Source organism: Asterias amurensis, chromosome 2 (assembly GCF_032118995.1).
Source record: "Asterias amurensis chromosome 2, ASM3211899v1".
NCBI lineage: Eukaryota > Metazoa > Echinodermata > Asteroidea > Forcipulatida > Asteriidae > Asterias > Asterias amurensis.
Window position 1 is genome coordinate 23,665,282 of NC_092649.1, and position 17,790 is coordinate 23,683,071.

Genomic DNA, 17,790 nt, shown 5'->3' on the forward strand with positions numbered 1-17,790 from the left:
TCACCAAGAAAGATTTTATGCTAATAATTATTTTGAGTAATTACCAATAGTGTCCACTGCCTTTAACTTACACAAAACTTACCCATAACTTATTCGACGTACGCCAGCGTATTCGCCAAAATTTGCATACGTCAGCATACGCTGACTAAAACGTCAAGGTGTATGATGACAGGGACTTTTAAAGTGGACTTACCTCAGTTAAGTTTGTTTTCATGTTTTAAGTAATTACCAAACATGTCCAGTACATTTAAAGACACTGGACATGTTTGGTAATTGTCTAAGACCAGTCTTCTCTCCTGGTGTCCCTCAGTATGCACAAATAAACGAACCTGTAAAAATTTGAACTTGGTCGTCGAAGTTGCGAGGTAATAATGAAAGAAAAAACACCTTGTCACACGAAGTCCCGTTCTTTCAGAAGCTTGATTTCGGGACTTAAAATCTTATTTTGAGATCTCAAAATCAAATTCGTGGAAGATTACTTTTGTTCTCGAAAACTACGTTACTTCAGAGGTAACCGTTTACGTTTTATACTACAACAGATTGCCATTGCGTGTTACCAAGTAAGTTTTTATGCTAACAATTATTTTGAGTAATTACCAACAGTGGCCACGGCCTTGAAGCCACAATTCTCCCAAGTGTAACGACCTAGTGGAGCCATAATCATTGATATATATAAATTGGGCCATCCACAAAAACTTAGAAATGTTTGATAGTTTCTTTGAGGGGTAAACTTGTTGATAAATTATAGGGTTCCGCAAGGGTCAATCATTGGCCCTAGATTTTGCACCAAATAAATTCAACATGTTGCGGGTGTAGTTCTACCTCGTGGGTTAATCTTTCACACTGATTGCAGATGATGTGCAGGTTTACATTTGTTTGTAAGGCCTACTAAGGTTCCAGGGGTGATTTCACAAAGAGTTAAGACTTAACAGTCTTATCTCGAGATAGGACGAGCTAAACAGGGGGCGCAGCGTGTGCTATCTTTAGGCTGTCGTCGTGTGTGGAGGAGCTTTTGATCATGGCTTACAGACAACACGCTCAAACAAAGTTCTGACGAAGGCAACGGCGACGGCGATTGTCGATGAACAACTCCTTTTTGAGTTTTCTGGATAATCAGGACAGTAACCAATTGAGTAAGCTACCCATTCAAGGACAATTAAGTGTGTTGTCCTGGTATGTATATTGCAGAGTCAATAACCTATACGTATTGTGCTAGTAAATTTCGGCACTGTCTGTTTACGCATTTCATGTGGTTGTTATTGTCAATTCGCACAAACAAGAACTTATGATCCTGAACTTATGAACTTGTGCAAACTTTGCGAACTCAACCTGGTTTTTCTTGCAAAGAAAGAATACTGAAACAGCGGGTTTGCCAAAAGATAGGGTTCGAACTGCCTCATTGGTAAGACACTGCTCTAGAATTGCAAGAGTCGTTCGAACCCCACCCGAGTAATACGCATGTGATAAACTTTTTAATTTCCCTATAGGCTATTTCTATATAAATCGACATTAACTTGTTTATTATTAATTGTGCTTACGAACAATGATGGACCTTTGCCGTTTTGTTTGTTGCTGGATAATTGTTTTCCATTTTGTTCATTTACATGCAGTTATTCCCATTTTGCGAACCAGCACATTAAATTGGTAAAAATTGGTCTTACAGCAGCCCTGGGTTCATGATGTGCTCATTTAATTTTTTTTTACCCGTATTAAAGCAATTGCATACTTAGTAATTATTTCGAGTTCTTTGAACAATAATTGCAACAGGCAAATCACTCGGGTAGGATTCAAACCCAAAACATTTGTCATTGCATAGAGCAGATGTCTGACCATCATACCACTGAGCTAACCCCATGGCTACAGAGGCAGTTCAAATCCATCAGCAATGGGTACATGGGCGTCAATCGGGGGGGGGGGGTCAGGAAAACATGTCCCCCACCTTTTGGAGGGTGGGGGACACAATATCAAACTTCCCCCCATGTTTTTAACCACCTTTATCATGAAGCCCAAGTATTGCACTGTGTAACACCAAACCCAGTGTCCCGCCATGGAGCACAGAGCATCTAAAATGCAAGATTTTCCCGGGCCCTTAGGCGGGCCCGGACCGCACGCCGTAAAAGCTTCTAACACAAAAATTAATGCTCCGTCGTTGATTCGCTCGTCACCAGCGTCATTGGTTTAATAATGCGCAGTCCCATCATGCATCACACTCACACTGCACCATATTTCTATGCACTGCATACATAACGTACTTCCTGAACAAGAATCTGTGCAAGCGATTAGCCCATCCCAGCGGTCCTGGATAGACTGGCCGCTGGGGCCGAGCGAACATCGTTGACAGATTTGCACTTCTTCCCCCTTGAAAGGTGTAAGAGGCGTGTGTGTCCCCCTCCACCCTCCTCCTCCATTTTGGAAGGGTGGACGCACAATATCAAATGTTCCCCGTGTCTTTGAACACCTTTATCATGAAACTCAAGTATTGCACTGTGTAAGACCAAACCCCGTGTCCCCTTATTGGTATCAATCCTGGGGGGGGGGGGGGGTGTCAATTTTCCCCCATTTTTTTTTAAACTCGTGTATCTTATGTGCGTGTTATCTCCATACTTGTTGGTTCTCTTGTAGTTAGTTTATGTTTACTCTACGGTGACGCACATTCTCTGTCTGCCAATTAACTCTGTTCCATTTCGTCACCGTTTTCACGAAGGGACAATTTTGTCCCCTGCAGCCAAAAATGTATGTTTGGAGAAAATCGCGTTTGAAGTTATGCTAATTTATAAATCACTTGTTGGTAGACTTTTCGATATTTAATCTTTGAAACTTTTACAAGAATATAGAGATCCTAAATCATACAAATCTGTTTCCAATTTTGTCCATAATGGTTTAATTAATGAGTAAAACTATTCAACAAACAAAATTGTCTCTTCGTGAAAACTGTACAAAACGTGGTCTGTGTGCAGCGCGTCGTTTTGCTGTTCGTGAAAACGCAAAAGCCGGTGTGGCGGTTTCAACTTTCCGCCGTGTTCAGTTTTCCGAATGACCAAATACGGTTACATTACGTCATGCGATGCCTGCGCACAGCAAGCGAAAGTAGTCCATTTTTAGTGCCGTGTTGAGTCATCCGTGTCTCTCCGGTAGCTGTCATGGCGGCGTCCACGAGTACAACGAGCGGCGAACGCGTGGATCGTATAGAGAATTTGGTGTGAAGATCGAGCAAATTATCATGTAATTAAGTTAATTAACCAGTGGTACATATACCGAAGGAGCGTCAGAGAATCAGAAGAATTGTTTTATAATTCTGGTTTAGTTGATTAAATTTATTTATTACCGTTTTTTATTTTATTTATTTATTTATTTATTTTATTTTTTTATTTCACTGAACTACAGTACTCGCCAGGGTACTCGCGGTGGTATTTTTGTCTGGCTCATCACCCGGAAAACTGAACACGCCGGAAAGCTATAACCGTTCGAACAACGTGCTGAAATGTCCGGATACGTCACCCGGAAAACTGAACACGGCGGAAGACTGAAACCGCCACACCTGATCACCTACTTTTTTCGTTGTGCAAGGGGAAATTTCCACACGCTATTGTAATACTCTCACACTTGGAATTGGGCGAATATTCTTGCGAATATGGATATTTGAAATTCGCGGCGAAATCGCCCAAAATTTGCGAATTGATAGTGAATATTTTCACGTTCGCCCTCGACCACCCCTCGACCTGTCCGTTACCAATTTGTTACGAACTTTTACGACTGCTTAACAATGCTTGCCAATGATTGCCAATGCCTTACGAAAGTTGCCAACGCTTACGCACGCTTTACCAACGTTACTAATGGCTACCAATGCTTACGAAAATCTACGGCGAATGGCTGTCTTCGCATTATTCGCTGAAATTAAAAAGCGCTTCCTAATGCTGTTTCACGTTGTTGCGAATAATATAGAGCGAATGTGCTTCGAATGAAAATATTTGACAATCGCTCATACTTCGCAACATTCGCCGTGTCTTCTTAAGCGTTCGTATCAAATTCGGAGCGGTTACCCGTCACGCCCCATCTCCTTACGAAGATCGGTCAATTTGCAAACCGATTTGTTAATTTCAGCGAATGTTGCGAAGACGGTCCTTCGCCTCGACATTCGTTAGTATTGGTAAGCCATTGTTAACGTCTGTAAAGCATGCGTAAGCGTTGGCAACGTTCGTATAAAGGCATCTGTAACGCGTTTGTAACCTTCGCGGGTTCCCTTTCTTACAAATGTGGTGTTACTGTTTGTCAAACGAACAAGTGGCCAGAGCGAGATTCGCCCCGGTATTTATAGCAATCGCGGCAGCGTAATCCATTGTTCGGAAGTTAGTCAGAAAATGGCAAGACATTGGCAACGATGGTAAGACATTCGTAACCTTCATAAGTGCATTATTAACGTTTGTAAGCCCTTTCGAAGCATTCGCAAGCATTCGTAACATTCGCTAGCAATCGCTTCATTTGTTTTAAATTGTTGGTAAGCTCAGTCGCGACGTGCGCAACGTTCGTTGCCTATTTGTAAGGCATTGGCTAGCATTGTCAAGGTTGGTAAGCATTCGTCATATATTGTTGAGGAGAGGTCGAGGGACGACCGAGGGGTGACCAAGATGAAAATATTCACCATCAAATCGCAATTGTATGGCGAATTCACCGCGAATGTAAACATTTTTATTCGCAAGAATGTATTCATAATCGCAAGAATATTCGCCACATTTTGATTGAGTGATCTTCGAAAAGAGGTGGAGAATGACCAGTGAACGTTCCGAAATTGTTACCAAACGAAACACGGCGAAGAATGTTGCCAAGTTTGAGCGATTGTCAAATAATACCATTCGTAAGCCCATTCGCTAGCATATTTTCCCTAGTGTGAAAACGAAAAAACAAGTTGTGGCCGTTTGGGGTGCGCGCGTAAAACATTGTAGGTCAAAGATAGTTGCCCTTCGGTGAAACTGCAAAAAGCCGGAGCACTTGTTTTTTGGCGCTGTGCCAGCCGTGTCTTCAACGCACAAAAAGGTAATTGGCTGTTCGTCAAAACGCAAATCCAGGATCTTGAGGTTTTTGTCCTTCACCATCTTAGTTACTAAGAAACTAGACCTAAGACGACTTTTAGGTCCATAAATTAGAGAATTGTTAGATACCGTTCAACTTATTCGAAACCCCCCAAAAATCAAAATAAGATTTTTGTCGATTTTTTACGATATTGTCCCTTCGTGAAAACGTTGACGATTTGACACCATATTCAATTTAGACATTTCTGAGATTTTGTTTTTTGCGCAAACCTAGCGTACACACGTTGCAAATAATCAACTTCACATACCCTTCTTTTTCATTTTGTTTTAATGAAAGTTCAACTATTTTCAAAATCCACGCCGTAAAGGCTTCACACTCGCATGCTCACTTTTTGACAGATTTGCCCCCTAAAATTCGTGTCATAGATCGGCACCTGAAGATGCTGTTAACCCAAAAGGTTCCACTGCTGCTCACATTTTAAATGCTTTATGTTGTGTTTCATTCATTATGTCAAGTATTGGCCTAAGATTGCACCACAGAGCATCTAAAACGCAACATTTTCCCGGGCCCTTGAGCGGGTCCGGACCCCACGCCGCAAAATACCACAAATATACCTTCTTGTCTTGTCCCTCCTTGACGATGTTGTGGTGATGATTGGGATGAAACGCCGTCTGTGCATTATGTATGCAGAAATAATATAGGATAAATACCGAAGCTATATCGAGTTAATTTTTCCCGGGGCCCTAAAGCGGGCCCCGGACCACACAAGGTAATACTTATGACTCACGAAGTCCCCCCCCCCACCCCCAAACTTTCAAGACAGATCGACGCCCCGAACGGATAGCCCCCCCCCCCCACCGCAAAGATTTGTTTGGTAGATTTTAAATTATACTACTTTATTTCGTTTAATTATTTGATTACATATTTTTACCCCTGCTTCTGTAATAATCATTCTTTGTACGTGTTGATATAAAAAAGAAGAAGATGGGATTGATATGAATGAGGTACAGTTATACGACAATTGGTTTGGGTTCATAAGTTCTTGTTCATGCGAATTGACGATAACAACCAGCAGGAAAGAATATTGCTGAAAAAATACAAACCCCCTTTGTCTCACTTATTTTTTTCCAGTGTGCTTTCTTACTTTCATTCTATCTATTCATGTATTTCCACTTCACTGCTTATATTACACTTAGATACCTTTTCATGTTTGTTGTGTGTTGTCATTTAGCCTTCAAGAAAGACTCTGCTAGGGTCGAAACGTTAGGCCATATTAAATATTGTCTGCAATTATAGGCCCATAAGGCAGGATGCAGTTTGCACTAGGATTCGATATAAACACAAATATCAGACGGAGTTGAAAGGAATCTGGTACATTTGGTTTTGGCTGATGTGTCAGATCCGGGTTCATTAGTTCTTGTTCGTGCAAATTGACGATAACAACCAAAGGAAATGCGCGAGCAGACAGTGCCGAAAAACATGTACATTTTAAATAAGTATAAGCAAATGGCTGTGCAATATCCCCAACAGGAAGATACACCATGTGTTCCTACATTATGTTTATGTGATCACGTATCCTGAGATGGGTATATAGAAATAAAACACAGCTTCTAAGTAAAGACAAGAGAAAGCTCTTATCGATATACCATAATCGGCTGTATTTCCGATACATAACACTTTTATCTCAAAACGAAGCCCGTTTAATAAAGTTGAATGTTGTGACATTTATTTAAATCACACTTATCCGGTATTCATCCCCTTTCTACTACAAAATACTTCGTAAATTACCGAGGTTTGAGCGAGCTCGCGCGCCGTAGATTTTGCGTTGTGCATGGCGTGAAGTCGGGCTGTGCAAAGAGAGACCAAGTGTTGTAGTCAAGACCGGTACACCCGAGCGAGACTAAAACCAAGACCAAAGCAAGTCGAGTACAAGGGGAGACCAGTGGGGACACCTACAACACAGGGGGACCGCAAAGTTGTTAGACTCTAGCTGACAGCTGCCCCTTCTTATCAAATAATTTGAGGGTGAAAATAAAGGAATTTGCAGCTTCTTCCGGAGATTTTTATTGAAAATATTGGCGGCTAAATAATTACAATGAGGGCAACGAAAACCACACTCTCCGTGCACAAACACATGACATCGTGTGAACATTACCGTAGAGTTTCCTTTTTGGTGGAACTGTGTTTACCCTTTACTGGCATTGTTCAGCCACCGCTAAGGTATCATGGTACAAACTCCGGAATATTCTTCAGTGATTTCAAGAAAGAAAAGCATCGATTGAACAGAAAAATGCAACAATGATCATGTCTTTTTAACGCATGTTGATACGCAGTACGCCGTGTTTGATGGTTGTACCCCATCTCAGGTCACGTGACGTTGGTATAGCGGTCACCGTCGCTGTCGTCAGAACTTAGTCCCAGTTTGAGCATATTGTCCGTAAGCCATGAATTGAGCTTCGCCACACAAGACGAAAGATAGCACATGCTTGACCCTTGAGGGACAATAATTTATCAAAAGGTTTACCCCTCACAGAAGCTATGCCGTGTTTCAGAAGGTGAAGTATGATGCCATATTATTATAGGCAGCTGGGTGAGTAAAGCGCAATCAGAGGCAGCTGAGCTGTATAGCTTTATGCCTGATGTAGTTTGTTTCACCTTTTGGGGGTAATCACTACGGAGCCCCAAAAGGGACATTTTGAAGAAGAAAAACATCTAAATTATCTCGTGCGCACGACACTACCCTAGCGCACGAGATATTTTTTATTTTGTTTTTTTTCTGAGGGTTTTTAGTCCATTCTATGTTTTTTTATTTTCAATTGTTGTCCCTTCCTCTTATCGCTGCGGTGTTTTGTTGTGGGTGTAGTTTTTTGTTTTCAATAGTCTGGTTTTGCTTGTGTTTTAATGATTTCTATTGTGTGATTCTAAAATGTTTCAGTGCAATCACCTTTGTATATTGTATAATTATATTTTTATCGTTGGCAGGGGTCTGGTTTTACACATCTTTTGATGACAGTTTTATACTTTTGTTTTAACCTTGACAGCCCCTGTACAACTTGTAACTATTGTGTATGTCTAAAGATTTAAAATAAAAAAGTAAAATAAAATAAATATTATTATCTCGTGCGCACGACATAATTATCTCGTGCCTCGACATAATTAACTCGTGCGCACGCATATCTCGTGCGCACGACATAATTCGGGATTCCTAGAAGCAGCCCTTCTCATCGCAGCGCCGCCATTATTATCACATGCCTTGAAATAGATTGTTTGAAAGACTGAGTAAATGCATCGATTAAAAGCACTGGACACTATCTGTAATAACTCAAAAAGAATTGTTGGCATAAAAACTGACTTGGTAACAAGCAATGACGAGCTGTTGATAACATTGTGAGAAACGTCGTGCTCTGAAATAACGTTATTTTTGAGAAAGAGGTAATTTCTCACTAAAATATTTGAATTTAATTCGAGCTCAGCTAAGGTATCTTATTCAAGCATCTGATAGCACACAACTTGTGCGACAAGGGTGTTTTATCTTCCATTATTCTCTCCCAACTTCGACGAATTTTAATTTAGTCTAAAATGAGAGGGGATGGGACAATTTCCCTAGCGGCGGACCAGAAAACCCTAGCCGCGCTGACAGTCCCCCTGCTTTGCGGGGCCGGGGGGGGGGGGGGGGGGGCAGAGTTCCCTGTGACACCGGAACTACTTTTAATTGTGTACCCTACGTCCGCAACTTTTCGTGTGTGGCGAAAAGATCGTGAAATAATGTTGAAAATAATATTGAAAATAATTTATTGAAAATAATAATTCTTAAGGTAAAGCTGCAACGTTAAATTATTTTACAGGCCCACATTGAATAAAATGTGTTTTAACAGCCACTTTGTGAGCAGTGGCTGTCTAAGCGAAATCCACTGAAGTTCCGTCGTCGGTGGACCATGGAGGTAGGTGGACGTCATTGCCTGGGGGACACATTTTCCATTTGGGGACAAAATCTCCGCTGAGCACGGCGGATAGAATAACAAGAGACAGTTTTTTCCATATAGGACACACTGTATCGGGGGACGCTGTACCCTAGAAACGCCAGGTAAAGTGGTCCGGTGTGGCGGCCTCAGCGCTCCGGCGGTCTCAGAGCTCCGGGTGACGTCACCGGAGATTTCGGCAAATACACGCAGTAATCACGGTCTCAGATCTCTGGCGTGCCAAGCTCTCCGGAGTAGTTGCGCAACCAGCAGTTCGCGCGCGGAGAGCACCGCTGCAACTCGACGATCTCACCGCGTGGGACAATAAAACGACTTGTCCCTAAGTCTACTACGAGAGTGTACTCGGCACGGCGCTAAAATCGACTACTTTCGCTTGGTGTGCGCAGGCACAGCATGACGTAATACTACCGTATTTGGTAATCTGGAGCTCTGAGACCGCCGGAGCTCCGAGACCGCCACACCGGGACACCGGGCACGGGCGTCAATCAGGGGGGGGGGCAGGGGGACATGTCCCCCATCTTTTGGAGGCCTGTGGGGGAAACAATATTAAATGTCCCCCCCCCCCACCTTTTTGAACACCTTTATCATGAAGCCCAAGTTTTGCACTGTGTTAGGCCAAACCCTGTGTCCCACCATGGACATTAATCCTGGGGGCAAAGGATGACATAACTTTTTGAAGGGTGGGGAACACTATATCAACTGTTCCCCCGATTGCATCCCAGAGCATCTAAGTGCATCTAAGTATTAAGAGTATCCCGGGCCCTATAATCGTGCCCGCACCCAACGCCATAAAGGCTTATCACAGCACGCATGCTCGTTGACAGATTTGCACCTCCCCCTTAAAAGAGTGGAAGGGACGTGTCCCCCACCCACCCCACCCCACCCCATTTTCGAAGGGGGTAGGGGAAACAATATCAAATGTTCCCCGTGTCTTTTGACCACCTTTTTCATAAACTCCTGTTTTGCACTGTGTAAGACCAAACCCAGTGTCCCAACCATGGACATAACCCCGGGGGCAAAGGATGAAACAACTTTTGAAGAGTGGGGGACACTATATCAAAATGTCCCCCCTCAAAACTGGCCCTGATTGCATCACAGAGAGTCTAAAATGCAAAAGTTTCATGGGCCCTTAAGCGGGCCCGGGCCCCATGCTGTTCCCATAGGGGTGGGGGGGGGGGGGGCAGAATCTCCCGTTGCGTTCACACCGGTCAGCCGGCCCAACAAATATTAGACTTGACTCAAGTCCCAATCCCGTGCCAATCTCAGAAAACTATTGATATGATGTTCTGCATTCGCCAACCTGTTCCGTCGGGACCCCAATTGCTACATTTTGACGGCAGCGAGTACATGTATATAAACCTCCCGCACGGGAACGGGACTTAAATAAAGTCTAAACAACTTAGTGACGACTTCCGAGCCTATGTGATAATTAAGTAGCATGCATACTTCCCATTTTTGGAATCAAGTCGGTTTAATTTGTAGGCCCAAACGAAAATGACTGCTGCACACATTTTGCAGGCAGCTTACACTCAAAGCACGTAGTTCTCTCCCTCCCCCCCCCCCCCCCCAATAGCATAATTATTGAAAGGAACAACACGTCTCATATTTTATTGTGTAAAACGATTGCATGAGAGGCACGGAGGGAAACAACATGATGGTATAAAAATATAACTACATTTAACTCAGTCTATAATTGAGCCTATAGGGGAACAAGTTCACCTGGTGGACAGAAAACCCTAGCCGGGGCGATGTTTTTTCCCTCAAACGAAATTGCAACATTTGTTTTCCCTTTCCGTCAAAATTGGCTCTTTCCGTCAAAATTACCTCATAATGGAATTATTAAAATCTTTTACCAATGTCGTTTGAAAAAAAAATAGCAGCCGGGGGGCGGGGGGGGGGGGGACATAATCCCGTAGGAGATTCTGTCCCTGGACCGCTGTGCGGAAACAAATGTTGATATTAAAATATAACTACATTTCAATTCAGTCTAAATTGAGAGGGGAGGGGGATAATTTTCCCTGGCGGCGGACCACAACTAGCCCGCCGGGGGACAGAGGGATTCTGTGCCCCCCCCCCCCCTCGGACCGCTGTGCGGGGGATACAAAATTCCCTGTGACACTAGACGTTGGTTTCAAGTAAATATGAAAAGGTTTGCGGAAACACCATGTAATAACTATCAGGCTAATGTGTTGGGGTGGTTCTGAAAGGAACCGTTGGTTTCAACTCATTGTTTCGATCAGTATGCTCAGGTCATGGGGCTCCAATCGTCTTCTGGAGAAAGCCGCAAGTCTGGTTCCAAAAGTCTTGATCGTGGCTTTTAGTCGTCCTAGGCTCTACAAACAGCGCCCTCTTGGTATCAACCTCCGCCATAGGGCACCCGTAGGACGTTTTTCGTGAGATGCAGAATAATAACCGCGATCTAAGACTTGAAATCAAGTCTAATGTGATCTAAGACTTGAAATCAAGTCTAATGTGACACCGGCTGCAAGCATAAAATTATTCTTTGTTCAAGACGTTATTTTGCGTTAGCGGATTCTCGTTATGGACCTGCAAAGAAACGACTCGTTTTAAAGACTAGCTGCAAAAGAGTGGCGCTCTTTGTCTACTGCGGCTTCAGTGCAGTGTGTGATGATACAAACCACATGCATGCACTGTGCACATCGACTTGGTGGAACGTCGGTCCGTCCCCGAACAACGTCCCCCGTACTCATTCACTTTTTCTCATACCATTCGGTGCCACTCTCCCCCGAATTCTCGGCACACACTCACCCCTCGATCCTCACCTGGTCCTGGAGAGTTGATACCGTATATGCATGGTCCGAATTCACATCTGACTGACTGAGGGAGAGAGGTAACACATTATTGTATTGTATTTGGATAATTTGTAGTGTATCATCATAATTCATAATGACTATGTATGATAAACCAACCGCCTTCTTTCTAAATTCTAATTCTATTCCTAATTTTCTTTTTTTCTTTTCTTATTAATAATATAGGCCTAATTATTTTTTAAGTTCTAAATTATATTCCTTCCTTTTTAAAGTCACTGGACACTAGATAATATGGTAATTAGCCTACTCAAAATAATTGTTGGCATTCATTATTGATAAACTTCTTCTTCTTCGTCTTCTTCCTATTTATACGAGTACAACCAAGTCTCACATGTGTGAGTATTATCGTTCTATGATATTGATACTAGTATGAAGTGTAAAAGTAAGCAGGGCGCGGGAACATTATATCAGCAAAAAAGCTCACAGAAATACATGAAATAAGGTGTATTTATACAGATGCAGATAGGCTGCAAGTGCAAGTAAAAAAAATCTGGCGGCTAGCTTGATTAACGGAGCCGTTCGTTGCGTAGGCTGGATAGCCGATTCCGGAACTGGTCCAGTGATGGAGCTGTCACAACTGTGTCTGGTATGGTTCCACAGACAGATGGCGCTTGGTATGAATGAGTGTTGTTGCTATACAAGTATCCTGCAGTGGTGTTGGAGGAAGCCAGGGCCCAAGTTCATGGCTCTGGTTACCATTTAAGGACAGAATCGGCGCTTATGGAAGCAGGGAATTCTGTGCTTACGGCAAGCGTATTTCACGGGTTAGCGGCGAATTTGGGCTTCTGCGCGTGCGTACTTCACGTTACTGGGCATTTTATGATTACAAGGCGAGCGCAGAAATTCGGCGCTTGCATGTAAGCGGGGAATTGTGATCGTAAGCGCAGAGTTCGGCGGTAAGCAGAGCCATGAAATTGGGCCCTGATCTTAATGGAATGAAGTATAGTGGTCCACATGGTATGGCCACAAGCCCATGCACAATCATATACACCATTCTTAACTTACTTGTCTATGTCTATGAATGAGCCATGGAGAGCTGGTGATGATGGTACAAAACGTTGTGAGAAAGGCTCCCTCTGAAGTAACGTAGTTTTTGAAAAAGAAGTAGTTTCTCACTGAAATATTTCAAATTCAAGCATCTGAAAGCACACAACTTGTGCGACAAGAGTGTCTTTTGGTTTGCAGTAACACCATGTGGATTGTGTGTATCTACAAGTACTTGTCAGGTAGAGTTCTTTCTGATATAGAGAACTGTCTTTCTTTATTCTACTACTGCGGTGTAGATTTATCGGATGTTCGGGAGACTTCTCAGTTCTGAAAAGAGCTGTCTTGCTTTTTAACTACTACCGTATAGTACCAGTGTAGCACCAGGGCAAAATGTACAGAAATTTGGCTGGGACAACTAGTGGCCTTGTGTACCCTATATGCATGCACTGAAGACTTGAGTAGAATTTAAATTTAATAAACAAAACCAAGAACAACTGAGCTTTATTTTTGTTTGTCCGATGTCAAAGCCCACCTGAGAGGAGAATTTCAAGCCCGCAGAATGCCATCGAAGCACAACGGAGGTCGTCTTCTGCGAACGACCCCAATTTGTCAGCGTACATTTTGCATCACATAAACTCACGTCACAAAATTGCTTGAGTGAATTAATTCATAAAATAATGTGGCCCATGGCCAAGTATGGGAAAAAGAGGTTTTTAAGCACCTAAACAGATTGATAAATCTTTGTTTTAAGGTCAGTTACACATCTTGTCCCCAAAAATTTATGATGTTCTCCAGGTCAGATAAATACTTGTGCAAACCTAATCCTCACCAAACTAAGCCTTCTTTGTTAAAAATAATGTGAAAGTTGCCAAATTGTCCCCCTTCCCCCAGTAATAAGACGAAACCAGATTCATGTTGATCACATTTTGTATAGGAATGCAGAGGGTCTGCCATGCCGGAGGTTGTGCTCAGGTGTTTGGTTGATTTATTAATGGGACAAGTTTCTGTATTTTAAGGACAGCTGACAGTACGTGCATAATTACCGTCCTGAATACAAACTGTCTTTATACATTTGTTGTGGTATAATCAGTCTGTTTCTATAAATGCCATTTTACATTGTAGAGCTTTTAAAAAGTCAAAATGACAATAAAGGTACTCTTTTTCTCTGCAGTAAGCCATGACCAAAAGGCGTAGATCAGCGGCGTCTACTGATGCCAAGGATGCCGAGGAGGAACCCTTGCATTCAGCCCCCCTTTCCATAAAGAGACGCAAGAAGTCTGTTCACTCACAAGACTCAGTAAGTATGCAAAGTATATTGTAAGTACATGTAGTCATGTTCAACTTTAATAGGTGCATCCTCAGGAAAGATTTTTCGGTGGACAGTAAGCTTGGGCGATATCAACTTATTTTATTCACGATATATCGCCGACAATATATCGTGATATTCGATATAATCGTGATTAATAAAATTTGACATCACCAGTCTTGAAACTCCCATTGAAAGTTGTAGAAGAGACAGTCATAGCATTAGAGAGGTGTTCTAATGACCTATTCTTCTGGTTTTACTCCAAACTTATGGGGTGCAAGATGTCTCAGCTAGGAAATACATTGCGATATTGCGATACTTAATCGATATCACGATATATCACGATATATCGCGATCGTGTTATAGCGATATTTCGATTAAATCCAAATCGATCCGATATCGAAATCGTTTCCAAATTAGTATCGCGATAATCGATAATATCGTGGTATCGCCCAAGCTTAGTGGACAGTAAGCCGATTTTTGGTGGACAGTCTCTGCGTGTAAGAATGTACCAAGTGGTGATTCATGGGTTCTCAGATCTTCTTCTGAAGAATTAGACTGATCACCATACTTTGTATCTAGGAATAGGCAAGTAGGGCAACTTTGAGTGGAGCTTGAAAGCAAGCCAAAAATATTATGTCTCTATTTTTTTTATATTGTGGAGAAAAATATGAGGGTAAATTTTTACCTAAGTTCATTTCCAGATCACGTGATCCACAAGGTCAAATCCAAGGTCAAAAGGTTACTAAACCTAAAACCTGGTGTAAAAATGTTCCTACAAAAAAAGTAATGGCAGATTTGGAAAGCTTATGCAATTTCCTTTCCAAAGACACCAATTTCAACCAATTTGACCAAATGGTTACCGATTTATGGTCGTTTGAATATCGGCAGTCGGGCGCATTTTGACCGAAATCAACGAAAAAGAGCATGCCGTAGGACGAAAACCGTTAATAGGATAGAGCTGAAATTTGAAATATCAGCTTGTTGAGCCACTATTACCACATTCGAGCAAATTTGAAGAGGGAAGGGTTTAAAATTGTCTTTTTTGGGGGTGATTTGACACGGAATGACCCAATAGAGTAATTCTTTGTGAACTTTGTTGACCTTTGCAATAGTTAACCACAAACATTCAACTAACCCCATTTGTAATATAAATGTCCAATCTATATCTAGACCAAAATTAGTTTTGGCGACCCATCTCCTTCATGGTTCGGTAACATTTTGAAATTGGGGTGTGTTTCCCACTTTCGGTTGCCACAGCAATGCACAAGGATGCCACACATCATGTAACACAATTTTGTACTTGTACAAAATTGTGTGAGAAAGGACTACAGAAGGAGATCGAACTTCCTTACTTCAGAGGAAACATGATCACCGCCACAAACACATTGCAAAGATGCTTATCATAGGCCTATTGATTGTGACTGCTGACACAAACCACCACTTTGCTGTCAGCCAATTGTCCATAGAGTGGACGTATGCAGAGCCCCAAATCAGTAGATTTGCTGACAGCGTGTCAGGAAAAGAATATTTATGTCTTAAAATGTTGTGTTGTGGAGTTGGCTTAGGTTGGCCACATCATCGATTAATATGGTCAAAAACACAAGCTCACTCCCTGCCAGATGCACAATTTTGTGACCCAGAAAATCAATGAAAATTGTATAATTTACAATGTCAATTTCGTAAACTTTGATTGCTTTTCAAAAACAAAACATTGACAGATGGCTGTCATTAAAATCTTTGCAATTGTGTGCATCTTAATGAACCTTTATGACTGCGCATGCAATGAAATCGCGAAATATCGTTCTCCATTATTGTGGAATATCTTGCAAAGAAATGACGTCAGAAAATATGACACAACAATCTTTAATCACAGGCCTAAAGTGAGCTGTAGTTTACCAGTGTGCAAATGCGGCATTGCACAACCTACACAAAGGGTTGGTGAGACTAACATCATTTTGACGTTCATAAATATGGACAAAAAAACTTTGTCGAACAGACGAATTTCCTTAAAATACAATGGAGTAGAACTGGGACTTTTGTGACCCATTCATCTAGGAATAAAAACAAGGTTGGTGGAGTAGTCCTTGTTGAATAAAATGTTTTTTTTTTCTAAAAGAATTTTTCAGAGTGAGTTTGGTGGTTCTTTCTTTAAAAAAAATGTATGCTGTTTTTTCCCCTTCAATATTAGTACGTCGGTATACATGTAAGCCGCTCAGCACAGGAGTTAAAAAAGGGCCACAATCAACGTATAAACCGCAACTTATAATCCAAAAAGTTTGGTATTACAGAACGACAATAATGGAAATGTACTTGATTTACTTAATGGCAGGCTGGGATTATCCAGGAGCTGTATGATACCATCAGGAACTATAAAACTGAAGATGGAAGACTACTATGTGAAGCTCTGATCAGGGTACCAAAGCGAAGGTTTGTACAAATGGTTACAATTTTGTTTGCCTGCTTGTAGAGACTTGTACATGCTTATGGGTCTGGCTTGGTCCATTAACAGCGCCAGCCACCAACCTTGTCATTACCAAGCAATGAGGACTGGGTCCTTACACTGTTATTCCCGAATTAAAGGCACTGGACACTTATAGTAATAACTCAAAATAATTATTAGCATAAACACTTACTTGGTAATGAGCAATGGAGAGCTGTTGATAGTAAAACATTGTGATAAATGGCTCCCTCTGAAGTAACATAGTTTTTGAGAAAAAAGTAATTTCTCGCTGAAGTGTTTGAATTGAATTGGAGACCTCAGCTGAGGTCTCGAATTCAATGCATGTTAAAGGCACACACCTTTGAGGGTTGTTTTTTCTTCCTTTATTCTCTAGCACATTGGACAACCAATCAAGCTCAAATTTTCAGAGGTTTGTTAATTTATGCATAATTATGTTGAGATGCACCAAGTGAGACGACTGGTCTTTGACAATTACCAAAGGCGTCCAGTGCCTTTAAGGTAATGACATTTTTATGCTTTATTTAAAGCGCCATCTGATGACATCAATCATCAATTAAGAATCTCAAATCTCATATCATGAGACATGAACCATCAGATCATCCAGACTAAAGGTTAAAGCCATTGGACCCTTTCGGTACAGAAACAAAACAAAAAAATTCACAGATTTACAAATAATTTACAGGGTTTACAGAAGGTAATGGTGAAAGACTTCTCTTGAAATATTAGTCCATAAAATGCTTTACTTTTTGAGAAAACGGTAAAACAATATAAATTCTCGTTAACGAGAATTACGGATTTGTTATAAACACATGTCATGACACGGCGAAACGCGCGAAAACAGGAGTGGGTTTTCCCGTTATTTTCTCCCGACTCCGATGTCCGATTGAGCCTAAATTTCCACAGGATTGTTATTTTATATATAAGTTGTGATACACGAAGTGTGGGATATGGACAATACTGTTTACCGAAAGTGTATAATGGCTTTAATTCGAGACAGCAACACAAGCGAAATTAAATTTTGAAGTCACAAAAACTGAAATTCTATTTATTGTTATTTTAATAGAAACAGAACTTCTTAAAGACAATGGACACTATTGGTAATTGTCAAAATTGTCAAAATCCAGTCTTCTCACTTGGTGTATCTCAACATATGCATTAAAAAACAAACCTGTGAAAATTTGAGCTCGATTGGTC

At 41.6% G+C, this 17,790-nt stretch overlaps 1 protein-coding gene across 7 annotated transcripts in view; it reads left to right on the top strand.

Moving 5' to 3' along the window:
* Positions 1-11,647: 11,647 nt before the first annotated feature.
* Positions 11,648-17,790, top strand: part of LOC139954256 (protein polybromo-1-like) — a 69,511-nt gene continuing 63,368 nt past the window's right edge. For all 7 annotated transcript variants that reach the window (XM_071953975.1, XM_071953981.1, XM_071953980.1 and 4 more), the window contains exons 1-3: positions 11,648-11,859; positions 13,998-14,123; positions 16,465-16,562. In XM_071953975.1, the coding sequence (XP_071810076.1) occupies positions 14,004-14,123; positions 16,465-16,562 (218 nt within the window). In that variant the 5' untranslated portion in view covers positions 11,648-11,859; positions 13,998-14,003. The remainder of the gene's footprint in view (positions 11,860-13,997; positions 14,124-16,464; positions 16,563-17,790) is intronic.